Source organism: Bombina bombina, chromosome 3 (genome assembly GCF_027579735.1).
Source record: "Bombina bombina isolate aBomBom1 chromosome 3, aBomBom1.pri, whole genome shotgun sequence".
NCBI lineage: Eukaryota > Metazoa > Chordata > Amphibia > Anura > Bombinatoridae > Bombina > Bombina bombina.
In genome coordinates this window covers 77,475,619-77,500,393 of record NC_069501.1, presented here as the reverse complement: position 1 = coordinate 77,500,393, position 24,775 = coordinate 77,475,619, and the positions used below count along the sequence as shown (strand labels likewise).

Below are 24,775 nucleotides of genomic sequence, written 5' to 3'. Positions count from 1 at the left end.
GTGCAGCATTAGATCTGGAAACACCAGCACTACGAGAACCCTCATCACCAACTGAGACGTCTAAACCACAACAGGTGCCCCTGAAGTCGCAGAGATCACAATGGGCAAGGATTCATAAGAAGAGACCTAAGAACAAATGAATGACTTTGCCTACAGAGTCTAGATTATTTCCTCTTTTTTTCCACAGGTTGACACAACTAATGGGATGTGATGGACAACAACTCTGGCCTTTGGGCTCAAGGACTGAGTTTCTACACAGGCAGTAGTAAAAGTTACACATATAGGGTGTTATTATTTAGTATGTGACAGTATAACAAGTTAGTTCATAATGTTGTTATTTAATTCTAAAGTAACCTCTGAATAGACAGGTACAAGCTGATGACCTCTGGGTTAGTAACCCTCTCCCAAATTACCCCATACAATATCTTGTTGGAAGATGGATGGCATCTCCCTAGTTCCTGAGAGTTCCTCTAGTTTTATATATGTTATGTCAGGAATATAATTTTTTGTTTTTTATTACAGTTTTAACTGTATTGGTTAAAATTGCGATTTTTAACATTAATAACATGTTTTATTTTTCTTCTTCAGTCTTTCTCTTCCTCTACTTATCTTCTCTCTCCTTTACCCCCTTCTTCAAAAGGACTACAGCTATACCTATAACACTGGTGATTGACGGAATTCCCTATCTGGGCCCTGGGGACTACAGGGCCAGGTGAGCTTCATGCACCTTACCATTTGATCAGGGTTTTTATGACACATAGAGAGTCTCCCACACACAATAAAAACTCAAATGATTTGCCCTAGTATTACCTTAATCTCGCATAATGTGAGGGGCCTCAATTCCTATACAAAAAGAAGGAAGGCAATGTCACAATACAGAATTCTAGGAGCTAACCTGATATTCCTGCAAGAGACTCACTTTATGTCTGCACATGTCCCTAAATACTGGGAGAGACAGTTTCCTATGCACTTCCACTCCACCATAGACCAGAAAAAAAGAGGGGTATCCATTTTATTGCATTCTTCCCTAAATTTTAATCATACTGACACTATCATCGACAAGGAAGGCAGATATCTAATTATCAAAGGTACTTTAAATGACGTAGAAATAGTTTTCTGTAATGTATATGCCCCAAATGAGCATCAGGAACAATTTTTTAATAAGTTATCTTACCTCCTCACTAGCTGGAACTCAGCCAGGATTTTCCTAGCAGGTGACTATAATGTAGCTTTATATCCACGTGACCAAACAACAAATACCCATTACACTGACACACAAAATAGAAATAATAGAAAAATTAAATCAATACTGAACATTATGGAAGGACACAATTTGTTGGACTCCTGGAAAGCCCTATATGGCGTAACCTCAGATCACACGTTTTTCTCTACGGCACATCGTAAATACTTTAGACTTGACTATATATTTCTAAGCCAAATTCTGTTAGCAAATGTTATATCCTCCTCTATACACCCATGCGTGTGGTCTGACCACTCCATAGTGATATTAAAGCTAGAGGGGCTTCTTCCACCTAACTCTGCGAGGAGCTGGACATATGACCCCACAATCCTAAAAAACCCTATTCATAAGGAGATGATACTCAAAAACATGTTAGAATATTGGAATTTCAACATAGACACGGTAGACAACCCTATACAGGTGTGGGCGGCTCATAAAACAGTGATGAGGGGTCTATTAATCCAAATCAAATCACATATTAAACACAAGGCAAAAGTATTATTTAACACCCTTCAAACGGAGGCCGGACAAATTCTTCGCCCATAAAATTAGAAACAGAACTAGAGACATGTCTATACCTATCCTTCACAATACTAAAGGGGAACTGACCTCAAAACCTAAAGACATAGTCAACACTTTTGCAAATTATTACGGTTCTTTATATGACGGAAGAAAAGTGAATAAAACAGCGCAAACACTGAATTTATTGAATATATTCTTAGAGGAGGCTGCCATGCCTGAGATTAACCAGCAAGACTTAGACTCTTTAAATGATGACATTATGGATAGAGAGGTAATTAGTGTCCTTCAGGAATTAAAACCGGGTAAAGCTACGGGTCCCGATGCCTTTTCAGGTGATTACTACAAACTATTTAAATCTTCTCTTACATCTCATTTGGTCCAGTTATGCAATAATATTCTACAAGGTCACACTATCCCTCCCGAACTTCTAGAAGCTAAAATTGTAGTTCTTCCCAAACCAGGCAAAGATAGGACGTTATGTCAAAACTATAAACCGATATCCTTAATAAACCAGGACTTAAAAATATTTACAAAAATTTTAGCTAACCGTCTTAAACATCTCCTCCCCAAATTAATTCACCCCGATCAAATAGGTTTCATTAAAAATAGAGAAGCACCAGACAAAATTAGGAGAATGGTGGCCCTGCTTGATTATTTATACGAGACAAAAACGCCTTCTCTACTGCTCTCTTTGGATGCAGAGAAGGCGTTTGACAGAGTCGATTGGGATTATATGCAGGCGGTTTTGAGTAAGATCGGTATTACGGGGCCGTTCATGGATGCAATCAAAAACATCTACTCATCTCCTTCAGCGTGTGTTAGGGCTATGGGACACCAGTCGGATAGATTTGCGGTCCTTAATGGCACTCGTCAGGGATGCCCACTGTCCCCTTTGCTGTTTGCAATATGCATAGAACCTCTAGTCCAACATATTAGAAAATCCCCTGATATTACGGGAATTACAATAAAGCAGAAGGAATATAAGCTTAAACTTTTCGCAGACGATATTCTTCTTTCATTGACCAGACCACTATTTACATTACCGAACCTTTACAAAACTCTTGAATCATTTTCCTTAATATCTGGATATAAAGTAAACTTAGAGAAATGCGAAGCGATGCCGATAGAGCTCCCAGACCATACTAAAAAGCTGAATAAACTTTGAATTCAAATGGGTCAAACATCATCTTAGATATTTAGGGATTAACCTCACAAAGCACTCATCAGACTTATATCGGGCTAATTACCCTCCAATATACAAATCCATTAAACAAGACTTGAATAGTTGGAGCAAACTGAGATTCTCTTGGTTTGGAAGACTAGCCGCGGTTAAAATGATGGTGTTACCGCGGATTCTATATCTATTCCGCACCTTGCCAATAGGAATCCCGACCCCAGACCTTGATGACCTTCAAAAACGCATAAACAGTTTCATTAGAGGAAATAAAAAAGCTAGAATCCCCACAGTTATACTTAATAGGAACAGGAAGTTGGGGGGGTTGGGGCACCAAATCTTAAACATTACTATCAGGCAGCCAGACTAGCACAGACCACGCTTCTCAATTACCTAGACGATCAGATAATTTGGACACAACTTGAATCAGATATTACGGGAGTAAAGCCACGTGAGTCAGTTTTATGGGATCCGAAGCGAAGTTCAGGTAGAAATTACCACAAATTCCCCATTGCAGATTTCATGACTATGCAGTGGTCCAGGTTAACCTCCTCGCTTAGGTTGCTTCCCCAACATTCCATTAAAACCCCACTCACATGCATAGTCAGACCAGAACACTTCCTAATCCTCAAGAAATGGGAGAACAGAGGACTATATAGAATAGCTGATATACTAGATAGGGGCAAAGTGTTGAGCTACTCTCAGCTACAGGACAAACTACACCCAATCAAACTTGACTGGTTGTTATACCTACAACTTACCTCTACTATACAACATCTTTTACCGGCAATTGCTAATAACCCACTTACTACTTTAGAAATCATGTGTAGTGTGACGTCTAGACCCAAGAAAACTATAACACAATTATACCAGCCAATCCAATCCGCAACATGGAACTCTAAAACCACATTGCAAATTAAATGGGAAAATTATCTCAACAAAGATATAGAAACACATAAATAGCATACAATTCTGTATAATGCTGGGAGGGGATTGTTAAGTGCTGGAAAGCTGTATTAAGACCAACTTTCGATGGTATCTCACTCCATTGATAACTTCATATGCTACCAGAAATGGGTCCAGACTTTGTTATAGAGGGTGTGGAGAAGAGGGCAATTATAAACATATGTGGTGGGATTGTTCCCACTCACACAAAATCTGGAACCAACTCTCCCGATTTCTAAGCTCTATTTTAGATAGCCCAATAAAACTATCTATGGAACAAGCATTACTCCATATTAGACTTAAGGAATTTAATAAACACATAAATCAATTTATTAAGATAACATGCACAGCTACAAGGGTATGTATAGCTCGTCACTGGCGGGAGGGGGCTCCTTCCTGGGAGGAAATTGTATTCAAGATCAAACATTATTACAATATGTCAGTTCAGGCAGCTTTTATATTAGATAACCAAGAAACCTTCCAGAAGGTTTGGTATTATTGGATCTTACATGAATCTATATAGTATGAAATTGGTTGATAATAAGGTGTTTCCTTCACATTGCTTTTCTTACCTACATACTTAAAGTCCACCTGTGATAGGTTAGAAATTAAACAAAAACTACAGGTGCAGTGTTGAGGTCCTGAGATAGTCCTCCCTCCTTACTCTTTTCCTCCTTCTCTAACCTTACCTCTTTTTCTTTCCTCTTTTTTTTCTCCCTATACTTGGTTAAATGTTACTCTGAAATGTCTATAGGTGGACTATCGAAATACGGAATGCTAAAATGTTATAACTAGTTATGGTCTTTGTTTCGGTGGTTCCACCATTACAGAATTTAATGTAAATCTGATTTTCATGATCTAGAGATCTGTGATTAATGGTATCTGATGACTTCTGACATTGTAACCTTTTCTTTTTTTCTTTTTCTAGTTTCCTTATGGCTCTAAGATCCATGTTATTACAGATTGTTTCTTTTTTTCTGTTTATATGCTCTTATAACAAAATAATAAAAATTACTTTATCATAAAGCTCTGGTGCCTCCTAGTGGTCAGGAGGGGAATTCCCACACAAGATGACTTGTGGACCTTCAACGTCTAATGAAATAAATTTACATTAAATTCCCTTCAAGCATGTTTCCGTAGTTGTGGTTGAAATTGTTTTTTCGTTTAGGAAAATGTTCTCGTACCATGAGTAAGATCAGTATCAGGCACTTGAGGCAACTACGAATATTAATGGCAGAAACTCACGCTAACAAATCTGTTAAAAATAAATGTGAAATGATGCTCAAATTGGAACATGAGGCCTGTCAGCAATCTCCCAAGCATTATATAAATTGTATGGCACTAATAATGGTGGAAATATACTTGGTTATCTATGAATAAAGAGTAAATTAAAACCAAATTTGTAAATTTTTTATGAGTTTGTGCAACCTACCTCTTCCCTTTCCTCTTCCATTTTTGATAACAGAACAATGCTGTCCCTAAAATCAGCATGACACAAAAAACTCCAGAAACTATTGCCAGTCGTATTATATTAGGTGTATCTAGAAACAAAAGACAATAAAATAAAGAATGAAAAAAGAAAACTGAAAAACATTTAGTTCAAGCTATAAAGATTCCCTCTGATAAATCTTTGACTTAAAAAGACAATAAGATAATTTTAATACTGTATATGCATAGGATACATCAGCTCTAAGCAGTCATTGCGTAGTATATGACAGGGTCAGGAGAATTGCTGCATAATTAGATTAGAAAAACATAATTTATGCTTACCAGATAAATTCCTTTCCTTCCTAAGATAGGGAGAGTCCACGGCTTCATTCCTTACTGTTGGGAAAAAGTAAATTTTTGCTTGCCTGATAAATTGATTTCTTCTATGATACGACGAGTCCACGGATTCATCCTTTACCTGTGGGATATTATCCTCCTGCTAACAGGAAGTGGCAAAGAGCACCACAGCAGAGCTGTCTATATAGCTCCTCCATTGACTCCACCCCCCAGTCATTCGACCGAAGGTATAGGAAGAAAAAGGAGAAACTAAAAGGTGCAGAGGTGACTGAAGTTTTAAATAAAAAAATATAATCTGTCTTAAATTGGCAGGGCGGGCCGTGGACTCGTCGTATCATAGAAGAAATCAATTTATCAGGCAAGCATAAATGTACTTTTCTTCTATAAGATACGATGAGTCCACGGATTCATCCTTTACTTATGGGATACAATACCAAAGCTACAGGACACGGATGAACGGGAGGGACAAGACAGATGCCTAAACAGAAGGCACCACTGCTTGAATAACTTTTCTCCCAAAAATAGCCTCCGAAGAAGCAAAAGTATCAAATTTGTAAAAGGTATGAAGTGAAGACCAAGTTGCAGCCTTACAAATCTGTTCAACAGAAGCATCATTTTTAAAAGCCCATGTGGAAGCCACCGCTCTAGTAGAGTGAGCTGTAATCCTTTCAGGAGGCTGCTGTCCAGCAGTCTCGTATGCCAAACGGATGATGATTTTAGCCAAAAAGAAAGAGAGGTAGCTGTAGCTTTTTGACCTCTACGTCTACCAGAATAGACAACAAACAGAGAAGATGTTTGACGGAAATCTTTGGACGCTTGCAAGTAAAACTTCAAAGCACGAACCACGTCCAAGTTGTGTAACAGACGCTCCTTCTTAGAAGAAGGATTAGGACACAGAGAAGGAACAACAATTTCCTGATTAATATTCTTATTAGTAACAACCTTAGGAAGGAATCCAGGTTTGGTACGCAAAACCACCTTATCAGAATGGAAAACAAGATAAGGCAAGTCGCATTGCAATGCAGATAGTTCAGAAACTCTTCGAGCCGAAGAGATAGCAACTAAAAACAGAATTTTCCAAGATAGAAGCTTAATATCTATGGAATGCATAGGTTCAAACGGAACCCCTTGAAGAACCTTAGGAACTAAATTCAAACTCCATGGCGGAGCAACAGGTTTAAACACAGGCTTAATTCTAACTAAAGCTTGTCAAAACGACTGAACGTCTAACATCTGCCAGACGTTTGTGCAGTAAAATAGACAAAGCAGATATCTGTCCCTTTAAGGAACTAGCAGATAACCCCTTCTCCAATCCTTCTTGGAGAAAGGACAAAATCCTAGGAATCCTGATCTTACTCCATGAGTAGCCCTTGGATTCGCACCAATAAAGATATTTACGCCATATCTTATGGTAAATCTTCCTAGTGACAGGCTTTCGAGCCTGAATCAAGGTATCTATGACCGACTCAGAGAATCCCCGCTTAGATAAAATCAAGTGTTCAATCTCCAGGCAGTCAGCCGCAGAGAAACTAGATTTGGATGCTGGAACGGACCTTGAATGAGAAGGTCCTGTCTCAGTGGCAGTGTCCACGGTGGTAGGGATGACATTTCCACCAGGTCTGCATACCAAGTCCTGCGTGGCCACGCAGGTGCTATCAAAATCACTGAAGCCCTCTCCTGTTTGATTCTGGCAATCAGACGAGGGAGGAGAGGAAATGGTGGAAACACATAAGCCAGGTTGAACGACCAAGGCACTGCTAGAGCATCTATCAGTACTGCTTGGGGATCCCTTGATCTGGACCCGTAACAAGGAAGTTTGGCATTCTGATGAGATGCCATCAGATCCAATTCTGGTGTGCCCCATTGATGAATCAATTGTGCGAACACCTCCGGATGGAGCTCCCACTCCCCCGGATTAAAAGTCTGACGACTTAGAAAATCTGCTTCCCAGTTCTCCACTCCTGGGATATAGATTGCTGATAGATGGCAAGAGCGAGTCTCTGCCCATCGAATTATTTTGGAAACCTCTATCATCGCTAGAGAACTCTGTTCCCCCTTGATGATTGATATATGCTACAGTCGTGATATTGTCTGACTGGAATCTTATGAATTTGGCCGAAGCCAGCTGAGGCCACGCCTGTCTGAGCATGCAGAGTTGCAGTGGTCTACCATTAGTCCAATTACCTCCATACACTGAGCCACTGACGGCCGAGGAATGGAATGAAGTGCTCGTCTACCTTCCCAGGAATGGAACTCTTGTGAGAGGGATAAGTGAACTCTTCTTTATGTTCACCTTCCACCCGTGAGATCTTAGAAAAGCCCACACGATGTCCGTGTGAGATTTGGCTAGTTAGTAAGTTGACGCCTGAATTAAGATATCGTCCAGATAAGGCGCTACTGCTATGCCCCGCGGCTTTAGAACTGCCAAAAGGGACCCTAGCACCTTTGTGAAAATTCTGGGAGCTGTGGCCAACCCGAAAGGAAGAGCCACAAACTGGTAATGCTTGTCCAGGAAGGCGAACCTGAGGAACTGGTGATGATCTTTGTGGATAGGAATGTGAAGATACGCATCCTTCAAATCCACGGTGGTCATATATTGACCCTCCTGGATCATTGGTAAAATAGTCCGAATGGTCTCCATCTTGAAGGATGGGACTCTGAGAAATTTGTTTAGGACCTTGAGATCTAAAATCGGTCTGAAGGTTCCATCTTTTTTGGGAGCCACGGTGGGCAGGTGACACCCATAGTATACAGGTCTTCTACACAGCATAAGAACGCCTCTCTTTTTGTCTGGTTTACAGACAACCGTGAAAGATGAAATCTCCCCCTTGGAGGAGAATCTTTGAAGTCCAGAAAATACCCCTGGGTCACGATTTCTAAAGCCCAGGAATCCTGAACGTCTCTTGCCCAAGCCTGAGCAAAGAGAGAAAATCTGCCCCCTACTAGATCTGGTCCCGGATCGGGGGCTGCCCCTTCATGCTGTCTTGGTAGCAGCAGCGGGCTTCTTGGCCTGTTTACCTTTATTCCAGGTCTGGTTAGGTCTCCAGACTGACTTGGATTGAGCAAAATTCCCCTCCTGCTTTGTGGCAGGGGAGGAGGAACCAAAATTATTTTGTTTGGTCCTCATCTTATTTGTCTTATCCTGAGGAAGGGCATGGCCTTTTCCTCCAGTGATGTCGGAAATGATCTCCTTTAGTTTAGGCCCGAATAGGGTCTTACCCTTGAAAGGAATAGCTAAAAGCTTAGATTTTGATGACAGGACTTAAGCCATAACAGCAGACCAGGACTTAAGCCATAACGTTCTACGCGCAAAAATGGCAAAACTGAGTCTGTTTGAGGGAACATCTTTTCTGATCAGAAAGCTCTCCCTCAGACAGCAAATCCCTCACCCCCAACTCAGAACATTGTGAGGGTACATCGGAGATGGCTAATAAAGCGTCAGAGGGCTCAGCATTTATTCTCATACCGGACCTACTGCGCTTCCCCTGCAGCCCAGGCAGTTTAGATAATACCTCTGTGAGGGTAGTAGACATAACTGCGGCCATATCTTGCAGGGTGAAAGAATTAGACGCACTAGAAGTACTTTGCGTCGCTTGTGCGGGCGTTAAAGGTTGTGACACTTGGGGAGAATTAGATGGCATAACCAGATTCTCTTCCGACTGAGAATCATCCTGCGACATACTTTTATCAGCTAAAATATGTTCTTTGCAATTTAAGGCCCTTTCAGTGCTTGAGGGACACATTTTAAGTGGGGGTTCCACACTGGCTTCTAAACACATGGAACATTGGCTTTCCTCAATGTCAGACATGTTAAACAGGCTAGTAATGACCACACAAACAGGCTTGAAAACACTTTATTTAGTGAAAAAATAACAATCTGAAAAAAACGGGACTGCGCCTTTAAGAGAAAAAAAGCATACAATTTTCCAAATTTCCAAAACTGCTTTAAAACAATAAAATTATCCCAATTTTATGATAGAAGCATCCTAACTTTGTAGCTAAGTTTGCCCCACAAGGAAAAACGGAAAATCATAAAACGTTTATTTCAATAAAAAGCACCCCCTGCACCTCGCCACAGCCCTGCTGTGGCGCCTACCTGCCCTCAGGGGTCTGTAAAACCGGGTTAAACCTTCGATTTGGCCCAATACAGCTCACAAAGGCCCACCGGAGTTGGAGCTTGCTGCTTGCCTGAGAAAAACAACTGCGCAACTGAGGTGCGAAAATAGGCCCCGCCCATCTCACTCAATGTCTACAGCCCAAATTAACCGCACCAGAGCGGTTTAAAACTAGCCATGTGGGTTCATATACCCAAAAATGAAGCCATGTGTACCCTCTCAATAAAGCATGAAAAACGTCTCTCATAAAAAACGTTATCTGCACTCCCAGTCATGTAAACGTTTGCCCACAAACATTCAAACCTCAGTGTCAACCATTTTTGTATATATATGCAAGCTCAGTAATACCCCTCTTATATATTTTAGGATTACTGCTTACCCTCTCCCTCCTGGGGATACTGTCAGCCAATTCTGAAATAACACAGTCTCTCCAGAAAAAAAATGACTGAACATACCTCACTGCTTATAGCATGAAAAATGTTCCGCACACCGAAGTTTCTTAAGTACTCCTCAGCCATTCTGTGGGAACTGCTCTGGATCTTGGTAACAACTGCTAAGATCATCAGCCTCCAGGCAGAAATCTTCATCCATCTGCTGCCTGAGGGGAAACAGTACACACCGGTACCATTTAAAATAAAAAACTTTTTCAGGATATAAATCTAAGAGCATTCCCATACTAAATAGCACAAGGCAGGGATGCCCATTGTCACCCCTGCTCTTCGCGATTTGCATAGAACCCCTAGCGGCTAAAATTAGACTGGACCCAGATATCAAAGGGATAAAGATCAAAGACCGGGAATATAAACTGACACTTTTCGCAGATGATATCCTCTTGACACTAACAAAACCCCTCACATCCTTACCCAATTTATACAAATTATTGGACAATTTTTCCCAAATATCAGGGTATAAAATCAATCTAGATAAATGCGAAGCACTACCCCTAGGACTCCCACATCAAACTAAAAAAATCATAGATATTAACTTTGAGATAAGATGGGCCACCCACTCGCTCAAATATTTAGGAGTACACCTCACACCTCAAATTCACCAATTATATAAATACAACTATGAGACTCTATTTAAGGAGATAAAGAAAAACTTGAACAAATGGAAATCACACACCTTATCATGGCTAGGCAGACTAGCTACAGTTAAAATGTCAATTCTTCCCCAGATACTATACTTATTTAGAACTCTACCCTTGAAAGTCCCAATACAGGATTTAGAGAAATTGCAAAGAGACTTAGTAATCTTCATTAGAGGTAATAAAGGAGCCCGTATAGCAACTGCTCTGATAACTAAACATAGAAGCCTAGGTGGAATCGGAGCACCTAACATAGTAGAATACTACAGAGCAGCCAGATTAGCACAAACCACACTATTGGGAAGTAATGTTGAAGGGGTCATTTGGACCAACCTAGAGGCAGAGATCAGAGACACCCCTCATTCGGACGACTTACTTTGGCAAAAACAAACTAGGAGAAGTCTCATAGACAAACCAGGATTGAGAATCACACAACACACTATGGAAACATGGACCTTTTTAACCAATAGACAGAATCTATTACCTAAACAAACATTAGCACACCCAATTAGATATTTACTTACCAAAGAGACACAACATATAGTAGACAAATGGGCCAATAAAGGTCTCTATAGAGTGGCGGATTGGCTAAGTGGAGGTAAACCTAAGACCTTTATCCAGATTCAAACCCAACTAGATCCAATAAAACTACATTGGTTCCAATATCTTCAAGTAAACTCCGCAATCCACAATTATATTAAAGATAGACAAGCCAAAATAACCACACCCCTAGAAAATCTACTTCAATCTACACATAGACAGAAAGGAGCCATCTCTAAGCTCTACCTACAGATACAAGCATCTCACAACTTATCAAAATCTAACTTGATTCTCAACTGGGAAAGAGACTTAGATATCAATGAAGATAAACAATGGTGGGACGATGCGTTTAATTCAGCTTGTAAAGGACTTCTAAGTGCTGACCTGAGAGAAAACACTATCAAGACAATGTTTAGGTGGTACCTCACCCCAGTAAAAACAGCTCATATGACACCCAATCATAATAGGTCCTGTTATAGAGGATGCGGGGAGGTAGGCTCATACTACCACATGTGGTGGGAATGTGGGGGGATAAGAGACATTTGGACTAAAACATCCAATCTACTAAGCTCAATTTTAGAGGAGGACATTCAGTTAACCTCATCACAAGCACTCCTACACATTCCTCTCCTCCAGTTTAATAAACAGATAAACACATTTATTAGAATCATTTGTACGGTAACAAGATCTTGTATAGCAAAACACTGGAAGACCTCAGCACCCCCTTGGGATGAGATTCTCAATAAGATCTCTTTAACACATCGAATGTATGAATCCGCCTCACATATATTAGATACACAAACACAATACGAAAAGACCTGGTTTTACTGGACACTGAACAGACATAAAATAATATAGAACAAGACAGACTTCTCCCACACAGAGGACGGAGGAACAAACAACAAGACCTGGGAGAGAGAGAGTCAATAAGGAGTCACTCGGTAACTTAATTTAATTTTATTTCTATTTATTTTTAGTTATTATTATTTCTCATTTCTATTTTTAATTTAATGTTTAATTGTGTTACTGTTTTTTTCTCTAAGCTGTTATTAAGAAAACTACAGAACCCTCAAAGGTCACAGCTTAAGTTCAGTTAAAAGTTGAATTTAATTGTTGAAAAATTATACTGTTAATCTCTACCTGAGATATAAGAATGGGACTACTCACAGGTTAATATATTCCGGAATATTTTCATTAGAAAAGAGGATATAGATAATATTACACCTAAAGAACCTCTAAGAAGCAATAAACAAAGAATCCTTGAGTGAAAATAAGACAAGACATTGGACACTTTTATGAGGAGAACCTAATATCTAATCTATGTACTGTAATACCACAGGTTTACCTCATCTCTTGTATATGATCAGTTAGTTATAGAGTGAATGTTCATGATAAGTAATGACCTGTATATGATCTGTGAAATCCTGTGATAATAAAAAAGATTTAAACATAAAATAAAAAACTTGCTTGAAGAAAATAAAAACTAAAATTTTATCACCTCTTTCACTTTACCCTTCCTATTACTTAGAGTAGGCAAATAGAATGACTGGGGGTGGAGTCAAGGGAGGAGCTATATAGACAGCTCTGCTGTGGTGCTCTTTGCCACTTCCTGTTAGCAGGAGGATAATATCCCACAAGTAAAGGATGAATCCGTGGACTCGTCGTATCTTATAGAAGAAACTATAAGCTCCAGAGGACACTGAATGAATAATGGGAGGGAACAAAAATGAAGAGGCGGACCCTATTCTAAGGGCACCACAGCCTGCAAAACTTTTCTCCCGAAAGCTGCTTCAGCCGAAGCAAAAACATCAAACTTGTAAAATTTTGAAAAGGTAAAACCGGGTTAAACCTTCGATTTGGCCCAATACAGCTCACAAAGGCCCACCGGAGTTGGAGCTTGCTGCTTGCCTGAGAAAAACAACTGCGCAACTGAGGTGCGAAAATAGGCCCCGCCCATCTCACTCAATGTCTACAGCCCAAATTAACCGCACCAGAGCGGTTTAAAACTAGCCATGTGGGTTCATATACGCAAAAATGAAGCCATGTGTACCCTCTCAATAAAGCATGAAAAACGTCTCTCATAAAAAACGTTATCTGCACTCCCAGTCATGTAAACGTTTGCCCACAAACATTCAAACCTCAGTGTCAACCATTTTTGTATATATATGCAAGCTCAGTAATACCCCTCTTATATATTTTAGGATTACTGCTTACCCTCTCCCTCCTGGGGATACTGTCAGCCAATTCTGAAATAACACAGTCTCTCCAGAAAAAAAATGACTGAACATACCTCACTGCTTATAGCATGAAAAATGTTCCGCACACCGAAGTTTCTTAAGTACTCCTCAGCCATTCTGTGGGAACTGCTCTGGATCTTGGTAACAACTGCTAAGATCATCAGCCTCCAGGCAGAAATCTTCATCCATCTGCTGCCTGAGGGGAAACAGTACACACCGGTACCATTTAAAATAAAAAACTTGCTTGAAGAAAATAAAAACTAAAATTTTATCACCTCTTTCACTTTACCCTTCCTATTACTTAGAGTAGGCAAATAGAATGACTGGGGGTGGAGTCAAGGGAGGAGCTATATAGACAGCTCTGCTGTGGTGCTCTTTGCCACTTCCTGTTAGCAGGAGGATAATATCCCACAAGTAGAGGATGAATCCGTGGACTCGTCGTATCTTATAGAAGAAACTATAAGCTCCAGAGGACACTGAATGAATAATGGGAGGGAACAAAAATGAAGAGGCGGACCCTATTCTAAGGGCACCACAGCCTGCAAAACTTTTCTCCCGAAAGCTGCTTCAGCCGAAGCAAAAACATCAAACTTGTAAAATTTTGAAAAGGTATGTAAGGAGGACCAGGTAGTCGCCTTACAAATCTGATCCATAGAGGCCTCGTTCTTAAAGGCCCAAGAGGAAGCCACTGCTCTAGTGAAATGAGCAGTTATCCTCTCAGGAGGACAATGTCCCACTGTCTCGTAAGCTAAGTGGATGACCCTCCTTAACCAAAAAGATAGGGAAGTCGAAGTAGCCTTCTGCCCCTTACGCTTCCCCGAATAGACAACAAAGAAAGAGGAAGATTGACTAAACTCCTTAGTAGCCTGAAGATAGAACTTCAAGGCGTGAACTACATCCAAATTGTGAAGTAAGCGTTCCTTTGATGAAGAAGGATGAAGAAGGATTAGGACACAAGGAAGGAACCACAATCTCTTGATTGATGTTGCGATCTGACACAACCTTAGGAAGAAAACCTAATTTAGTACGTAAAACTGCCTTATCTGCATGAAAAATCAGATAAGGGGGCTTACATTGCAAAGCAGAGATCTCAGAAACTCTGCATGCAGAGTCAATAGCCAATAAAAAAGAAAACCTTCCAAGATAATAATTTAATTTCAATGGAATGCAGAGGCTCAAACGGAACCTGTTGGAAAAACACGAAGAACAAGATTTAGGCTCCAAGGAGGAGCCCCATGTCTAAACACAGGTCTGATCCTAATCAGAGCCTTAACAAAGGATTGCACGTCTGGAAGCTCAGCCAGTCTCTTGTGCAATAAAACTGACAGGGCTGAAATCTGTCCCCTCAGGGAACTAGCAGAAAGGCCCTTCTCCAGCCCATCCTGAAGAAAAGAGAAGATCCTGGCAACCTTAACTCTGTGCTAGGAAAAACCACGCTCTTCACACCAGAATAAGTAGGCCCTCCACACCCTGTGGTAGATACGCAGTGTAACTGGTTTACGAGCTTGAATAAGAGTATCAATGCCACTCTAAGAAAAACCTCTTTTGACTAAGCGTTCATCTTCACGCAGTCAGCCTCAGAAAATCTAGATTTTGATGAACAAATGGACCTTGTATCAGCAGGTCTCTGCGACAAGGTAACTTCCAAGGAGGAGATGAGGACATCCCCACTAGATCCGCGAACCACGTCCTTCGCGGCCACAATGGAGCAATCAGGATTACTGATACCGCTCCTGCTTGATGCGGGCCACCACTCAAAGAAGAAGAGGTAATGGAGGAAAATAATATATGAGTTTGAACCTCCAGGGCACTGCTAGTGCATCTATTAGATCCGCTTGGGGATCTCTCAACCTCGGGTAGCTTGGTATTTAGACGAGACGCCATGAGATCTATTTCCGGCCTCCCCCACTTGCTGCACATCTCTGTGAATACCTTGGGATGGAGAAACCATTCACCTGGATCAAAGGATTACCTGCTGAGAAAATCCGCCTCCCAGTTGTCCACACCCAGAATGTGGATCGCTGACATCGAACAGCTGTGGACCTCCACCCACTCCAGAATCTGAGATACTTCCTTCATCGCCAAGGAACTTCTTGTTCCCCCGTGATGGTTGATGTAAGCCACCGAGGTTATATTGTCTGATTGGAATCTGATAAACTGGGACGAACCCAGAAGTGACCAAGCCTTCAAGGCCTTGAAGATTGCCCGTAGTTCCAAAAATATTGATCGGGAGCAAGGACTCCTCCTGAGTCCACAACCCTGTGCCTTCCTGGCACCCCAAACAGTTCCCCATACGGATAGTCTTGCGTCCGTAGTCACAATCTCCCAGGATGGTCATAAGAAGCATGTCCCTCGGGACAGATGATCTGGACAGAGACACCAAGAGAGCGATTCTCTCGACCGGCTGTCTAAAACAATCTGTTGAGACAGATCTGAATGATCGCTGTTCCACTGCCTCAGCATGCACAGTTGTAAAGGTCTGAGACGGAACCTGGCAAAAGGAAAGATGTCCATGCAGGACACCATGAGACCAATCACCTGCATACACATTGAGCCACAGAGGGACTCAAGGCGGTCCGGAGGGCAACGTCTCTGGTCTGTTAGAAATATCCTCATGAATATTGAATCTATTATAGTACCCAGGAATTCCACCCTGGTACTTGGGATAAGGGAATTATTTTCCAAGTTTATCTTCCATCCATGTGATCGAAGAAAACTGAGAAGGGACTCTGAGAATTCTTCCGCAAGACGAAATGCTGGTGCTTGCACTAGAATATCGTCCAAGTATGGGGCTACTGCAATACCCTTATTTCTGGCAATGGTTAGAAGGGCCCCCAGAACCATTGTAAAGATTCTTAGAGCAGTAGCTAGGCCAAAAAGGAAGGGCAATGAACTGGAAGTGCTGGTCCAGGAATGCAAACCTCAGGAACTGAAAAAGTGTTCCCTGTGGATTGGAACATGAAGGTAAGCGCCCTTCAGATCTATAGTGGCCATAAACTGGCCTTCCTGAATTAAAGGAAGGATGGACCTTATCCATCTTGAAAGAAGGGAAACTGAGAAATGTGTTAAAAGGGATAGTAAACCCCAAAAGTTTCTATTATGATTCAGTTAGAACATACAATTTTAAACAACTTTCCAATTTAATTTTATTATCAAATTGTCTTCATTCTCTTGTTATCCATTGCTGAAGGGACAGCATTGCACTACTGACAGGAAGCTAAAAATATCTATTTAGCCAATCACAAGAGACAAATGTGTGCAGGCACCAATTAGCAGCAGCTCCCACTAGTGTATGATATGTGCATATATATTTTTTAACAAGGGATACTAAGAGAACGAAGTACATTTGAAAATAGAAGTGAATTTAAAAAAGTGTCTTAAAATGACATGCTCTATCTGAATCATGTACGTTTAATTTTGACTTTCCTATCCCTTTAAGCACTTTAGGTCCAGAATTGGGTGGAAAGTTCCCTCCTTCCGTTTCGAGAGAAGGAATCTGCCCCTTGGTGGATAAGATATGAAGCCTATCTTGTATCCCTGAGATACAACCTCCAGGACCCACGGATCCTGTACGTCCTTGAACCAGGCATCTGAAAAAAAGAGACAGTCTGCCCCTACACGATCCGATCCTGGATCGGGGGCCGCCCCTTCATGCTGATTTGTTTTTGGCGGGCTTCTTATTCTGCTTGGATTTATTCCAGGACTGAGACGGCTTCCAAGTACTCTTGGGTTGCTCAGGCTTGGAGGAGGATTGTTGCAGTTGGGATTTGTCAGAACGAAAATTAGAAGATTGTCATCCCTTAGACTTGTTCTTCTTATCTTGCGGTAGGAAAGCACCCTTGCCTCCAGTAATCGTAGAAATAATGTAGTCCAGGCCTGGACCAAATAAAATCTTTCCCTTGAAGGGAAGAGAAAGGAGTCTGGACTTAGAAGTCATATCCGCAGACCAAGACTTCAACCAGAGCGCCCCGCGGGCTAGGACCGCAAAGCCAGAGGCCTTTGCATTTAGGCAAATAATTTGCATGTTCGCATCACAGATAAAAGAAACAGAATTTATGCTTACCTGATAAATTACTTTCTCTTACGGTGTATCCAGTCCACGGATTCATCCTTACTTGTGGGATATTCTCATTCCCTACAGGAAGTGGCAAAGAGAGCACACAGCAGAGCTGTCCATATAGCTCCCCTCAGGCTCCGCCCCCCCAGTCATTCGACCGACGGTTAGGAGAAAAAGGAGAAACCATAGGGTGCAGTGGTGACTGTAGTTTTACAAAATTACATTTGAACCTGACTTAATTGCCAGGGCAGGCCGTGGACTGGATACACCGTAAGAGAAAGTAATTTATCAGGTAAGCATAAATTCTGTTTTCTCTTACTAGGTGTATCCAGTCCACGGATTCATCCTTACTTGTGGGATACCAATACCAAAGCTTTAGGACACGGATGAAGGGAGGGAACAAGTCAGGTAACCTAAACGGAAGGCACCACTGCTTGCAAAACCTTTCTCCCAAAAATAGCCTCCGAAGAAGCAAAAGTATCGAATTTGTAAAATTTGGCAAATGTATGCAGTGAAGACCAAGTCACTGCCTTACAATTCTGTTCAACAGAAGCCTCATTCTTGAAAGCCCATGTGGAAGCCACAGCTCTAGTGGAATGAGCTGTAATTCTTCAGGAGGCTGCTGTCCAGCAGTCTCAAAAGCCAATCGGATGATGCTTTTCAGCCAGAAGGAAAGAGAGGTAGCAGTCGCTTTCTGACCTCTCCTCTTACCAGAATAGACAACAAACAAAGATGATGTTTGTCTGAAATCTTTAGTTGCCTTTAAATAGAATCTTAAAGCACGAACCACATCAAGATTGTGTAACAGTCGTTCCTTCCTAGAAACTGGATTAGGACACAGAGAAGGAACAATGATTTCCTGGTTAATGTTCTTATTAGAAACCACTTTAGGAAGAAAACCAGATTTGGTACGCAAAACCACCTTATCTGCATGGAACACCAGATAGGGTGAATTACACTGCAAAGCAGACAATTCAGAAACTCTTCGAGCAGAAGATATAGCTACCAAAAACAAAACTTTCCAAGATAATAACTTAATATCTATGGAATGTAAAGGTTCAAACGGAACCCCTTGAAGAACTGAAAGAACTAAATTTAGACTCCATGGAGGAGCCACAGGTTTGTAAACAGGCTGGATTCTAACTAAGGCCTGAGCAAACGCCTGAACGTCTGGTACAGCTGCCAGACGCTTGTGTTACAGGATAGACAGAGCAGATATCTGTCCCTATAAGGAACTAGCTGACAAACCTTTCTCCAATCCTTCTTGGAGAAAAGACAATATCCTTGGAATCCTAACCTTACTCCACGAGTAACCCTTGGATTCACACCAACAAAGATATTTCCGCCATATCTTATGGTAAATTTTCCTGGTGATAAAAGAATTAGCCAGCTTTAGAGCGTGAATTCTATCCATGACTTCGTCATATGAAGTCTCCCTCTGGAGCGACTCCTCCAGCGCCTCAAACCAAAAGCCGCTGTAGTAGTTACAGGAATAATGCAGGCAATTGGTTGAAGAAGGAAACCTTGCTGAACAAACATTTTCTTCAGCAAACCTTCCAATTTTTTATCCATAGGATCTTTAAAAGCACAACTGTCTTCTATAGGTATAGTTGTACGCTTAGCAAGTGTTGAAACTGCTCCCTCTACCTTAGGGACCGTCTGCCACGCGTCCCACCTGGGGTCATTTATGGGAAACATTTCTTAAAGATAGGGGGGGGGGGGGGGACAGAAGGTACACCTGGTCTCTCCCACTCCCTAGTCACAATATCCGCCACCCTCTTCGGGATCGGAAACGCATCAGTGTATACAGGGACCTCTAAAAACCTGTCCATTTTACACAATTTTTCTGGGACCACCATGGGGTCACAATCATTCAGCGTAGCTAAAACCTCCTTAAGCAGGACGCGGAGGTGTTCCAGCTTAAATTTAAACGCTAAAGAATCTGAATCTGCCCGCTGAGAAATTTTTCTTGTGTCAGAAATTTCTCCCTCTGACAGACCATCCCTCACTGCCACTTCAGAGTGTTGTGAGGGTACAACAGACAAATCATCCAAAGCTTCTGATTGCTCATCCTCTGTTCTTAAAACTGAGCTATCACGCTGTTTTGGAACAACTGGCAGTTTGGATAGAAATGCCGCAAGGGAATTATCCATGACTGCTGCTAATTGTTGTAATGTAATAGGGCACAAAGCGCTAGAGGTACTAGGCAACGCTTGCGCGGGCATAACTGGTGTCGACACATGGGGAGAGGAAGGAGGACTATCCTCATTACCTTCCGTCAAGGAATCATCTTGGGCTACATTTTTAAGTGTCACTGCATGGTCATTAAAATGTTTAGATAACTTAGCACACTTTAAACACAAATGCAATGGGGGTACCGCCATGGCTTTTAAACACATAGAACAAGGTCTATCTGTAGGCTCAGACATGTTAGACTTAGATAGCACTCAAATACAGAAAAATACACTTTTTGAAAAAACGTTACTGTGCCTTTAAATAATAAAAAGCACACACTTTTTTACCAAACCTCAAAAAAACATCCGATCTTTATGAAATTTACACCATATGATCCTAATGCTTTGAAAAGATTGCACACCAAGTTTCAAGCCAATTAACCCCTTATTGCCCAAACCGGAGCAAATTGAAGCTGGCCACCAGTTTAACACACTACCTTCCTTAGGGATTCGTTTTGGAACGAAAATAAGCCTCCCTGTAGGCCTCCTGCAATCTCTGGACTCTACATGTGAAGCTGCATGAAGCTGTCTTGCAAAAGAACTGCGCAATTGAGGCGCGAAAATTAGGCCCCCTCCATCTTCACTTCGGAGTTGTGGGGCCTTCCTAAGCCAAATTAGGTGTCTAAAATTATGCCAGGCGTATAAAACCCCTAAAAAGTGTTCCAAACATGATAAACACTTGTGCAAATGTCAGATTATAGTAAAAAAATAATCGATTTTCCCCATAACAGTGTCCACCAGTGATTTAAGCCCTTTTAACTAAGCCATCCTTCTATACTGAGTCTCAGAATATGGCTTACCTTCCCACATGGGGATTTCTGTCAGTCTTCTAGCATTATCAAGTCTTGTTAGAAAAAAAGTGACTGATCATACCTTATGCAGTTAAGCCTGCAAACTGTTCCCCCCAACTGAAGTTCTCCGGTACTCAACAGTCCTGTGTGGGAACAGCAATGGATTTTAGTTACAACATGCTAAAATCTTTTTCCTCTCAGCAGAAATCTTCATCACTTTCTGCCTCAGAGTAAATAGTACAAACCTGCACTATTTTAAAATAACAAACTCTTGATTGAAGAAATAAAAACTACAAATCTAACACCACATACTCTTTACCCTCCCGTGGAGATGCTACTTGTTAGAGCGGCAAAGAGAATGACTGGGGGGCGGAGCCTGAGGGGAGCTATATGGACAGCTCTGCTGTGTGCTCTCTTTGCCACTTCCTGTAGGGAATGAGAATATCCCACAAGTAAGGATGAATACGTGGACTGGATACACCTAGTAAGAGAAATTAGCAATTCTCAGTTTTAATTCTGTCTTGAAAATCCTCGATGGGAGACTCCACCTCAATGACTTCTGACAAGAGTCGCACCAGTAGGTAGCTGCTCCGGCAACCACAACCGGTTGAAACAAAAATCCCGTATGCTGAAACAAGGTTTCCATTTTCTTATCCATCGGCTCTCTGAACGAAGAACTATCCTCAAGAGGTATAGTAGTTCGTTTAGCAAGCTTGGGGATAGCACCATCCACCCTAGGAATGGAGCCCCACTAATCCAGTTGAGAGTCCGGGAACAACTTTTTAAAAGTAGACGAGGGGGAAAAGGAAGAACCAATTCTTTCCCATTCGTTCTTAATAATGTTCGCCATCGTAACTGGCACAGGAAAAGTCAAAGAAACTTTCCTGTCTTCGTAAACTCTGTCTAATTTAGGTATCATAGGTTCATCAGGCAGCGCGACCTCTCGAACCTCTAACGTAGACAGAACCTCCTTTAATAAAAAATGCAAGTGCTCAATTTTAAATCTAAAGGTTTAGACGCTAAGGACTCAGACCCAGAAAGTTCACCATCTGAAGCCACAGAGGTTAACTCATCATCGGATAACTGCGACATAATAGCTAAATCCGATACTTAGATGACTCTGCGTCAGGAGAGCTATGTTTAACCTTTCTCTTGCTTTTGTTAGAGCAAGGTAATGTACTGAGGGCCGCAGACACCGCCGTTTGTAACTGCGTTGCAAAGTTCGCAAGAAGAAGGCCCCCTCCGGATGGAGGATTAGATGTGCTATGGGGAACTGCATGTGGAGTGGATAATGTATCAAAGGTAGTAATCTCATGGGATGCCGAGTCCCGAGAGGTAGATGGCTCAGAGGGACTAAGAGCCTTAGCAGGCTTGTCTCCCTTCTTAGACTTTATAACTGCGTTAAGGCATGTGGAACATAATTGAGTGGGCGGGAAAACCATGGCCTCCTCACAATATAACCAGGTATAATTTAGTACAGAAGGAATACCTTCTAACATCAGAGTCCTCCAGAGCTCAGGTTATACCCACAGAAGGACACAAAGAAAAACGTTTTTTATATTATAGAAAACTGCACCTTTATACTCCCAATGGCTTGGGCACTCATCTAGATCCAGAGAGTTAACAGAGGAAACCCTCTCCTCAGGTTCAAGTCTCAGCCGGAATGGAGGAAATGAACATAGATCACATGGAGTGCAAGACAGTACTTCCCCTGTTATTACAAGTACAGCAAGTAATAGGAGCTGTGCAACACTAAAAAACAAAAGTGAAACTTAAGTGAAACCGGTTTATTCCAGCCAAAAACCCACATTTTATCAGCCCTGGAAAAAACATCACACAAAGCAGCATGTAAATAATTAATCACTAATTAATTAACCCCAACTGTTCAATAAACCACCTTCAGAGGACATAAACCCTGAATCCTATCAAGGTTTAAAGGAGCCACACTGTGACCCTGTTATAGCATTTTATGTGTAAAAATTTAAACGATCTTACCTCCAGGATCCATGCTGTGGAACAGAACAGAACACAGCCTCTCAAGGGTGACAGTCTTATAGCAGTGCTCCTGACATGGACATGAGTTAAAGAAAGCAGGCAGTGAAACTCGTCAACACTGATTGCTTAGGAGCTGTTAGCAGTAGTCTGGATGGTTTCACAGAAAAACTTTCCCTGCATATTCAGACTCTAACTTTCATCAATAATCTCACTGAGAGGTTGACATGACTACTTAAAACTCCAGTCCTATCTGGAAGGGCAGATACCCTTTTTCAGGACTCTCCAAATCTTCTCACACTTCTCTGCCACCTCCTAACATGACGAAAGGCAAAAAATGACTGGGGTAATGAGGAAGTGGGAGGGATATTTAAGCCTTTGGCTGGGGTGTCTTTGCCTCCTCCTGGTGTCCAGGTGTTGTATTTCCCAACAATAAGGAATGAAGCCGTGGACTCTCCCTATCTTAGACCTAGATTTGAAGTTTGGCGTTAGCCGTGAAAACCAGCGTTAGAGGCTCCTAACGCTGGTTTTAGGCTACCGCCGGTATTTGGAGTCACTCAAAATAGGGTCTAACGCTCACTTTTCAGCCGCGACTTTTCCATACCGCAGATCCCCTTACGTCAATTGCATATCCTATCTTTTCAATGGGATTTTTCTAACTCCGGTATTTAGAGTCGTTTCTGAAGTGAGCGTTAGACATCTAACGACAAAACTCCAGCCGCAGGAAAAAAGTCAGTAGTTAAGAGCTTTCTGGGCTAACGCCGGTTTCTAAAGCTCTTAACTACTGTACTCTAAAGTACACTAACACCCATACACTACCTATGTACCCCTAAACCGAGGTCCCCCCACATCGCCGAAACTCGAATAAATTTTTTTAACCCCTAATCTGCTGCCCCTAACACCGCCGACCCCTGTATTATATTTATTAACCCCTAATCTGCCCCCCACAACGTCGCCGCCAGCTACCTACAGTAATTAACCCCTAATCTGCCGACCGCAAAGCGCCGCCACCTACATTATAGCTATGTACCCCTAATCTGCTGCCCCTAACACCGCCGACCCCTGTATTATATTTATTAACCCCTAATCTGCCCCCCTCAACGTCGCCTCCACCTGCCTACACTTATTAACCCCTAATCTGCCGAGCGGACCGCACCGCTACTATTATAAAGTTATTAACCCCTAATCCGCCTCACTAACCCTATAATAAATAGTATTAACCCCTAATCTGCCCTCCCTAACATCGCCGACACCTAACTTCAATTATTAACCCCTAATCTGCCGACCGGAGCTCACCGCTATTCTAATAAATGGATTAACCCCTAAAGCTAAGTCTAACCCTAACACCCCCCTAAATTAAATATAATTTTAATCTAACGAAATTAACTCTTATTAAATAAAGTATTCCTATTTAAAGATAAATACTTACCTGTAAAATAAACCCTAATATAGCTACAATATAAATTATAATTACATTGTAGCTATTTTAGGATTAATATTTATTTTACAGGCAACTTTGTAATTATTTTAACCAGGTACAATAGCTATTAAATAGTTAAGAACTATTTAATAGTTACCTAGTTAAAATAATTACAAAATTACCTGTAAAATAAATCCTAACCTAAGTTACAATTAAACCTAACACTATACTATCATTAAATTAATTAAAATACCTACAATTAAACCTAACACTACACTATCAATACATTAATTAAATACAATATCTATAAATAACTACAATGAAATAAACTAACTAAAGTACAAAAAATAAAAAAGAACTAAGTTACAAAAAATAAAAAAAAATCTACAAACATAAGAAAAATATTACAACAATTTTAAACTAATTACACCTACTCTAAGCCCCCTAATAAAACAACAAAGCCCCCCAAAATAAAAAATGCCCTACCCTATTCTGAATTACTAAAGTTAAAAGCTCTTTTACCTTACCAGCCCTGAACAGGGCCCTTTGCGGGGCATGCCCCAAGAAGTTCAGCTCTTTTGCCTGTAAAAAAAAAAATACAATACCCCCCCAACATTACAACCCACCACCCACATA

General features: G+C 41.3%; 1 protein-coding gene across 1 annotated transcript in view; it reads right to left on the bottom strand.

The window, feature by feature from the left end:
- LOC128652890 (uncharacterized) overlaps positions 1 to 24,775 on the bottom strand; it is a 255,406-nt gene that overhangs the window by 74,619 nt on the left and 156,012 nt on the right. Inside the window, exon 6 of the mRNA XM_053705879.1 lies at positions 5,314 to 5,422. Coding sequence (XP_053561854.1) covers positions 5,314 to 5,422 — 109 coding nt within the window. The remainder of the gene's footprint in view (positions 1 to 5,313; positions 5,423 to 24,775) is intronic.